General features: G+C 45.2%; 1 protein-coding gene and 1 pseudogene across 1 annotated transcript in view; one reads left to right on the top strand and one right to left on the bottom strand.

Moving 5' to 3' along the window:
• The first annotated feature begins 1,151 nt into the window (after positions 1–1,151).
• LOC145396498 (SCAN domain-containing protein 3 pseudogene) lies at positions 1,152–2,625 on the top strand (annotated as a pseudogene).
• Positions 2,626–2,798: 173 nt separating this feature from the next.
• The window catches only part of LOC145396490 (alkylglycerol monooxygenase-like), a 50,803-nt gene continuing 44,112 nt past the window's right edge, over positions 2,799–9,489 (bottom strand). The window contains exons 11-12 of the mRNA XM_080269864.1: positions 4,675–4,776; positions 2,799–2,888 (exon numbers count right to left, since the gene is read on the bottom strand). Coding sequence (XP_080125990.1) covers positions 2,799–2,888; positions 4,675–4,776 — 192 coding nt within the window. The remainder of the gene's footprint in view (positions 2,889–4,674; positions 4,777–9,489) is intronic.

Here is a 9,489-nt window from a genome sequence, read left to right as displayed (position 1 = left end):
GCCCCCTGCAGAGGGATGGGAAGATTCTTCCCCAGTATCCCTGCATGTATAAGGCAATTAAAAGGGGTCCATTTATCTCCAGTGCTTCTCTTCATGTCCTCTACTGTTCACACTCTTGCAGATATTTCCATTTTTCTTCCAGCATTTATCAATCTGGACATTCAGTTTCATGGCATTGACAGTCTAAGGCAGTGATTCCCAACCGGGGTTCCGCGGAACCCTGGGGTTCCGCCTACCATCACCAGGGGTTCCGTGAAAAACCCGTAAAATATTGATGTGCTATTACAAAATGACTGTGATCTTAATTCATAATTCATAATTCCTACTCAACAACACGTTACAAACACTTTCAAGACACCAACATACTCGTACGTGTCAGGTAGTACCATGTATATAGTCATGAGAGCAAATAATATGCGTACAACTAAGAAAAAAAAAAGATAGCGTCATTGCTGGTGCGGGATACACCCTTCATTCCTACTCCGCAAGTTTGGCGACACGGGGGTTGGGTAGGAGGGAGACTCAACCCGTACGAGTACTATACGTGTCACGAGCCCCAGTCCAGCCGTTCACACATCTTCCTTCAGTCAGTTTTGAGCAGCGCAACCAAGTGAAACGTTGTGTTAATTAAGCTCACCACTTAAGATTAGTTTGACACGGATTTTAAAGACTGAAGCATGTTGAAATATTTGAAAAGAAAGCATGTCAGTGGAGAGGAGGACAGTGACGAAGAATCACAAATACCACAGCCAAGTACGAGTAAAGGAAAAGTGAGTCATGTTAAAAAAGGTCGCCTTTACAATGACAGTTATCTGGCCATTGGTTTTACATGGACTGGAGAAGAAAACTGTCCACTTCCTTTGTGCATTGTTTGTGGGAAAAAGCTCGCTAACACAGCTATGGCCCCAGCCAAGTTAAAGCGACACTTCACTACTAATCACAGCCACTTGTCAAATTAAACTGTGGATTATTTTCGAAGGCTCTTGGATTCACAGCAGAAACAAAGAAAAGTTTTTGAAAAGAAGGTAACCATCAGTGATAAGGCACAAGAAGCAAGCTATTTAGTGGCTGAGCTAGTTGCCAAGAAAATGAAAAGTCACACTATTGCAGAAAGCCTAATAATGCCTGCTTGCAAAATAATTGTGAAAACAATGCTAGGTGAAGAAGCTGAAAGTGAAATAAGCAAGGTTCCTGTTTCTGATAATACAATCAGTAGACGTGTGGATGACCTGTCCAACAATATTTCTGGTATTTTGTCTGAAATACTGCAAAATAACAACTTTGCTCTCCAAGTAGATGAGACAACTGATATAACTGGTAAAGCTCAGCTGCTGGCATTTGTGCGATTTGAAAATGAAGGTGAAATAATGGAAAATTATTTTTGCTGTAAAGAACTGCCAGAAACTACCAAAGGCCACGACATTTTCAACATCTTGTCTTCTTACCTGGAATCTTGTGGTTTGTCATGGAACCGATGCGTTGGGATCTGCACTGATGGTGCTCCCTCAATGGTTGGCTCAGTACAAGGCTTTGTATCACGCGTGAAAGAAAAAAACCCTGAAGTCATAACAACTCACTGCTTTCTCCACCGAGAAGTTCTGGTTTCAAAAACTATTGGGGATGATTTAAAACAAGTCCTTGATACAACTGTGAACATGGTCAACTTCATAAAGCAGCGCCCTCTGAAGTCTCGCATGTTTGCAAGGTTGTGTGAAAACGTGCAAAAAGATCACGTGACACTTCTCCTGCACACAGAGTCTCGATGGCTTTCAAGAGGTAAAGTTTTGACAAGGGTATTCGAGCTAAGACAGGAACTGCTGCTTTTCTTCAAAGAGAATAATAAAGCCAGTTTCTGTGAATGTCTTGAATCTACAAACTGGCAAATGAAACTAGCATATTTAGCAGATATTTATCAACATTTAAATAACTTGAACACCAGCATGCAGGGTGTGAAGGAAAACATTCTGACTTCCACAGACAAGCTTCTTGCATTTAAGAATAAACTCGCTGTTTGGAAAAAGCACCTTTCAAGAGGAAACATCGAAATGTTTCCACTCCTACTTCAAGTCCAAACTCAGACTGAATATGAAAATGTCATTCCATTAATTACAAGTCATTTGGAATCACTGTCAGAAAAGCTTCATAAATACTCCCCCTCCTTGTCATCAGATACGTATGACTGGGTGAGAAACCCCTTCACTGAGTTCTCACCAAGTACAGGAAACCTACTTGGTCTGCAAGAAGAGGAAGAACTGAGTGAACTACAATGCGATCGAACTTTGAAAATGAAATTTAATGAAGTATCACTTGACAAGTTTTGGATTTCAGCAAAGCAGGAGTACCCTGTCATCTCAGGGAAAGCATTGGATGTTTTACTCCAGTTTTCAACTTCTTACCTCTGTGAACAAGCTTTCTCATGCCTGACCGTCATTAAAAGCAAATCAAGAAATTGTCTTCTGTCTGTCGAGGAAGAACTGCGCGTGTGTCTATCAAAAATTCGGCCAAGAATTTCACAGATAAGCAAAGAGAAACAAGCCCAAGTGTCACACTGAAGGTAAGTAAGTTTTAACATTATTGACGTATTAGTGTGAACTCTCTTGTGATGTAATTGCAGATTTCACATGATGTTGCTCAAGAATTTTTCTTAAAAAAAAACTTTTTATATATATACCTCGCCTGTTTTACCCTTCATGCAGGGTGTGGCGTAGACCATTTCTGGTCTTTCATTAGGAAGCACACAATACACACACACGGGATGGCATGGCTGTTGGCCTTCCGCTCCCGTAACACCACATAGGCTACACATACAGGAGGGTAGGATTCCTAGCCTCCAGCTTCTGCCGGATTATGAGGTCACAACTTCTCGATTTACGTCCCGTACCTATTCTCTGTTAGGTGAACAGGGGTTATTGCGCTTAAGAAGACACCCGTATATTAGTATACCATATGTAGGGGTTCCGTGGAATAGGAAAAATTATTACAGGGGTTCCTCCAAGGTGTAAAGGTTGGGAATCACTGGTCTAAGGACTTCCCACACCATTTCAACACCATTAATCCGACATAAAACAGCTTCAACATCACTATCATTTCAATGCTAAAACCACACTGTTTTCCCTTTCTGCCATCACCTCTCTCTGCCTTAGTGCCATTGTAATGCTGTGTTTTTAAGGCGACTTCTCGTCGTAAAAACACTAGCTACTGAAGCGGGGTCCTCTTTCTAGACCGGAAGTAAAGCACTAACAAAGGAACAGGACATAAAAACCAGGCAGTATACCTTAACACATCTATTACCTTAATCCTACTCATAACAATACACATAGAATGATATTTAAGATACAGGGACACAGAGATACAGAGTTAACACTTGGCTCCACGGAGCAATCATATACACTACAATGTTCACACAGGGAGATTGTGAATTATCAGTAATATGGTTTACACGTCACTTGGAGGCAGGATATAAATAGGATTGTTCACCTTAGGAATAAACAAGGTTGGGAGTCTGGTTTGGGAATATTACTATAAAAGAGGTAGGGTGCAGACAGCGACACTCGACTCGGTCACCTTGTCACGGAGACACGTATACTTAGCTTTTGACTCGCCCGCGCCCTTACCTCAGATGTTCACAGAAAACTCTCTGACTCTTTTATATGGGGAGGGACTAGGATAATTCACAAAGTTCACTTTCTGCCCTGTTAACACTGAGTTCTGATGGGCCACTATCGACTACGGTTTCTTACGGAGTCACTGTCACTGTTTTCCCTGTTTCCTGGGTAATAGTCACTCTATCTTGCACTTGGAGGTATGGTGCAGGGAGGCTCTCCCGTCTGGGGGGCCTCGACCTGGGAGGCGGCCCTCGTACTGGGGCCGCGCCGGTGGGGTGCAGGGAGGCCCTTTGGTCTGGGGGCCTCGACCTGATAGGTGGCCCTCGGGACTGGGGCCAAACAGCCGGAGTAGCCGGGCCTGCCTTTTCCGACTCCGGGGAGTGAGGGAACCCGAGTCGCCTTCGTCGAGGGTTGGAGAGTCTGGCCGGGGCGTCCTGGGGCTGCAGGCACCAAGGGGGAGAGGCGCCGTCAGGACTGGGCTGCGGCAGCGTCTCCTACGGGGCTCCGACAGGAACAAGGAACTCCCGTGTGTAGGCGGTAAGCCCAATATCGGGCCTTGCCACAACTCTAGCTTCTCCTCCGGGGCTATATTCCCGGGGGGTGACGAAGGGCTCCCCGAAGGGAAAGAGGCGAGAGGAGGACTCACGTTGCCCGTGTCCTCTCGAGTGTGTCTGGAGGCCAGAGCCTGGGGTTGCCTTCCCCTGTCACACACTCTGGCTGTAGCCGTGTACTTGCCCGGCGTACGGGGGACACCTGTCGGACATACGGGGCCATCCTTGCGCCGCGGCTGAGGGTCGCCGGCGGGGTGTAGTTCCCGTAGTACGAGACAAGTCAGAGTGGGGGGCACAGAGGCCACACTCCCTCCAATAAGGATTGAGTCTACCTTCAGGGGCTTCTCTACCCTGGTACGTGCCCTGACCGGAGCCGAGTGTCTACCCGTACGGAGAACAACTGCCAGGCGAACTGGGTCGCCCTCACGCCACGGCTTAGCGCCGACAACGGGGTGTTGCGTCCGTAATTGGGAAGTGCTACACGTACAGTAGCAGGGGCTTTTTACCCTGATCCGTACTCTGGCCGCAGCCAGTAGCTGATCTGTCCTAGCAGGAACATCTGCTGGGCGAACGGGGTCGCCCTCACGCCACGGCTTAGTGCCGATGACGGGATGTTGCTCCTGAAGGGGAGAACAGCAAGAGAGAGATGCGCTGGGGCAACTCTCTCCTTCTGGTGTGTTCAGGCCGGAGCCTGGGGTCGTTTTCCCCTTCACACCCTGTATCAGGCTGTAGCCTTGGGCCTTTTGCCCTTGGGCCTCCTGCCCAAGAGGGTGTAACAAAGCCATCAATACGGTGCTACCTGGGACTGATTCTGCTTCAGTCCCACCCCTCTTCTGTCGATCACTGCTCCGCCCGCAAAGTAGTTTACTTCCCCTGATCACCTGGGGTTGGGGCACTTGCGGGGAATAAGGACCTAGGACCGTAATGTCCTAATGACCCTCTTGACTGAGGTCACTAAACTCACCGGTGTGTCCTCCTGGGGTGGTGGTGGGGTGGCGGCCCGGTGGTGGTGTGGGGGTGGTGAGGTGGGAGATCCGGCAGCGGGCACGGCAGGCATTTTAGCCATAATGTGTAAGTTCTGCACTGCAGCAACCTATGGTGTTGTTTCATACTTATTGGCTATGTGTACTCCACATAACTCGTTGAACTAGGAAAAAATATATATACTGTATATGTTGTTGTATTATAAGCTACGAGTGCTGGTGTTTCAATATGACAGCCAAAGTTACACGCTTGAGGTGAAGATAGCCTCTCCATACTATACAGCTCAGTGGAAATAACATAAAAACAGGGAAGGGGGAGGGAGTGAGCAGGACGAAAGAAGCAATCCTGTCAGACGACAAGAACTGCACCAAGTAAACATCCGTCCTAACATCACCCTTCTAACTTCAGCATCATTATCCTAACTCCAGAATCCTTCTATTAACTTTGGCATCTTTAACACTAAAGAGCATAGCGGAAATGACAGACCTCTTAAACATAAGAAAAGAAATGGGGATAACTGCAGTAGGTCAGATGACCCATGCCTGGCAGCTCCAATGTTCTTAAAAATGGTGGAAATCACGAACTTAAAGTCCTGCAGGTTTACCGAGGCATCTCCATAATCGTAACTCACCCGTCATCAAACCGGCGTATAAGAATCAGTCCTAAAACGACGATATGGAGAAAGACTCAACAATGGACCACAACACTATCCATCACACCCTACCATAGCAGGCTGACTTCTGAGGAACAACAAATCATGGGGTGGTTGTGGCTTATTGCTCACATAATGCCATTTAGAGATGAGAGGCTGGTCACTCTCATCTTAACCCGTGGCATCCCATTGACGTTCTTTAACGTCCACACGTTTTGTCACTGCCAATCCCGTCGACGTACATATACGGGAAAAAATTGCAAGGTCCCTAATTTGCACAATTTTCAATTTTCGCGAGTCATTTTTGGTACGTATACACGTGACACCTTCCTCAACAAGATGCCAGGCAGGGACAATGTCTTACCCAGCATGACCTCCTCCCCCCCCCTGCATGCCATTGTCTCAGCAGTTCACCTGTTATCAGTGACCTGGCCAGTATAGCCATGTCATGCCACGGTACAAAATTCAGGGCCAGAGTGATTCCCCAATTAATGACAATGTGGAGGACAAACTTTACATAGCATTAGAGGAAGAAACAGTTAGAAATGATGATCAGGTAATGTGGCAAAAAAAGGTCAGGTATTAGTGAGTGAAACAATGCTTATAATGCCTATATTACTGCTTGAAAACCAATATACTCTTGTACTACATCTAAACTCATACCAAGTAAATAAATAAATACAGTTTATGAGTGGTGTGAAATAGTTATCCTCCCATAGAACTCGTTTTCTTTGGTGCCAGCCTGATAGAAAACCCAGTAAGGTAAGGAGGTACTCCTACCTGTAATGAGTATTTCATACCTCAGGTGAGCGATTTCTCTGTGAATTTTCGATGTTTCTCACCAAAAGCGAAGGTTTGAGCCAAAAAAAAAAAAAATTCCTAAAATGGTCGGGATTGGGGGGAGGCAGTGGTGGAAAAGAGGTTGGGATGGGGCGGGTTAAACATATGAACAACCTTGCCGAGCCCAAGGCTCCTTCACTCGTCATGGAGCAACACAGGATTAGATGATGTACAGTACATATGTATGTAGTATACCACTGCTTAGCTATAAGAACATAAATTCTCTCTCGCCCTCTCTCTCTCTCTCTCGGTATATATATATACATATATGTTCTTACCTAATTGTATCTTTACAGGAATGAGTCAAGCTCGTACTGTCCCGTGTCTTAAACCATATTTATCGTACATATCCTTAAATTTGTTAATTGTTTTGGCACACACTATTTCATTCGGTAGTGCATTCCATTGATCAATTGTTCTGTTTGGGAAACTGAATTTCCTTACGTTCTCTTCTTATGCAGTTTTTTGCAGTGTCCTCTTGCTGATGCTTCTTCATATGTTAAGTAATCATTTATGTCTATTTTCTCCTTTCCTGATATGCACTTATATAGCATTATCATGTCACCTCTTTTCCTTCTCTCCTGTAGTGTTGGTAGATTCAGTTTATTTAGTCTTTCTTCATAGCTTAGGTCCCTTAAGCTTGGTATCCATCTTGTAGCGGCCCTTTGAACTTTTTCAATCTTGTCTATATGCTTTTTGAGATGAGGACTCCAGACTACTGATGCATATTCCAGGGTTGGTCTAATGAATGATGTTATTATCCTTCTTAGCATGTCTTCATTTATGTATGTGAATGCTATTCTCATATTTGCAAGCAGTGTATACATGTTCCGTACCTTCTCGCTGATGTGGTCAGTCGGAGATAGTCTGTTATTGATAATTACACCTAGGTCTTTCTCTCTTTCTTTCTTTTTTTTTTTCATGCGAGGAAGAAGGAACCAAAGGCCATGAGCCCGCAGTAACAGTTCCCTCCAAGAGAAAAACAAAATACAAGAGAGAGCCAAATTCAAGATCCGATCATTTTGAGATGCCTGGACACACTGCATTTGAAAGACTGGAGATCATAGGCAGCAGGAAATACAGACAGAGGGAGACAGTTCCAGAGCTGACCTGTTGCATAAATGAAAGACTGGGAGTAACGGTTAACTCTTGCATTAGAGAGTTGGACAGAAAAAGGATGAGAGTTAGCTGCCAGACGGGTGCTACGCGCCCGTCGTAGAGGTGGAGGAATGCAAGCAGACAGTTCAGAGGAGCAGTGACCATTAAAGTAGCGATCGAAAAGAGATAAAGATGCAACAGTGCGGCGAAGAGACAGAGGTTGAAGGGAGTCAGTAAGAGGAGGAGAGTTAATGAGACGAAAAGCCTTTGACTCCACCCTATTGAGAAGAGCTGTATGTGGGGAGCCTCCCCACACATGAGAGTTGTACTCCACACAGGGGTGGATAAAACCCCTGTATAGAGTCAACAATTGTGCAGGGGTAAAGAAAGAGCGGAGTCGGCTTAGCACACCCAATCTCTTGGAAGCAGATTTTACAAGAGATGTAATATGATCTTTCCAAGATAAGTCCCGAGTAAATGAAACCCCAAGCATGTTCAAGGATGATGCAGGATTAAGCTGAATATTATTAAACATTAGTGGGTATACCTGTGGAAGATTTTGTCGGGTTGATAGGTGTAAGAACTGAGTCTTAGATGCATTAAAGACAACCAGATTATTTTTACCCCAGTCAGAGATACGAGCCAAGTCAGACATTAGGTGTGCCATAGCCTCATCCCTTGTTTGTTGAAGTAATTGTTGAGATGGGCGTTGCGGGAACCGAATGGAAAGGTGAAGGGTGGAGTCATCAGCGTATGAGTGGATAGGGTTAGATGTACAGCTTAGAAGATCATTGATGAATAAAAGGAAGAGAGTTGGTGATAGGACAGAGCCCTGAGGAACACCACTGTTGATAGATCTAGGAGAAGAACGATGGCCGTCTACAACAGCGGCTATAGAACGACCAGAAAGGAAGCTAGCGATGAAGGCACAGATAGAAGGATAGAAACCGTAGGAGGACAGTTTGGAAATTAAAGATTTATGCCAGACTCGATCGAAAGCCTTTGAGATGTCAAGTGCAATGGCAAAGCTTTCGCCAAAGTCCCGAAAGGAGGATGACCAGGAGTCTGAAAGGTAGGTGAGAAGATCGCCAGTGGAGCGTCCCTGACGGAACCCATACTGACGATTGGAAAGAAGGTTGTGATAGGAAAGATGCCTTAAAATTTTTCTATTAAGAATTGACTCGAAAACTTTTGAAATACAGGACGTTAAAGCAATTGGACGATAGTTGGAGGGTTGGGAGTGGTCACCCTTCTTTGGGACCGGCTGAAGGAGAGCAAACTTCCAGCAAGAAGGAAAGGTACAAGTTGACAGACAAAGGCGAAAGAGTTTGCCTAGGCAGGGTGTAAGCACAGAAACACAGTTCTTGAGAACAACAGGAGGGACCCCATCAGGCCCATATGCCTTGTTAGTACTGAGGCCAGTGATGGCAGAAAATACATCAACTGAAGAAATTTTAATGTCAGCCATGAGGAAGCCAGAGGGGGGAAGTGATGGAGAAACAGCACCGGAATCATCTAAGGTGGAATTAGAGGAGAAAGTCTGTGTGAAGAGATCTGCTTTATCAGTAGAAGAAATAGCTACAGAACCATCAGAGTAGAAAAGAGAAGGGAAGGATGATGAGGTAAAGTTGTTAGAAAGATTTTTGGCAAGGTGCCAGAAGGAGCGGGAAGAATTCGAGTTGGAGAGTTGAGAGCATTTAGTATGGATGAAATTATTTTTAGTAGAGCGAAGAACAGACTTAGCACGATTCCGGGCAGA

Source organism: Coenobita brevimanus, chromosome 4, assembly GCF_032717465.1.
Source record: "Coenobita brevimanus isolate Jiangsu-jjx chromosome 4, ASM3271746v2, whole genome shotgun sequence".
Lineage (NCBI taxonomy): Eukaryota > Metazoa > Arthropoda > Malacostraca > Decapoda > Coenobitidae > Coenobita > Coenobita brevimanus.
Note: the sequence above shows the minus strand (reverse complement) of the source record. Positions and strands in the feature narration are given on the sequence as shown.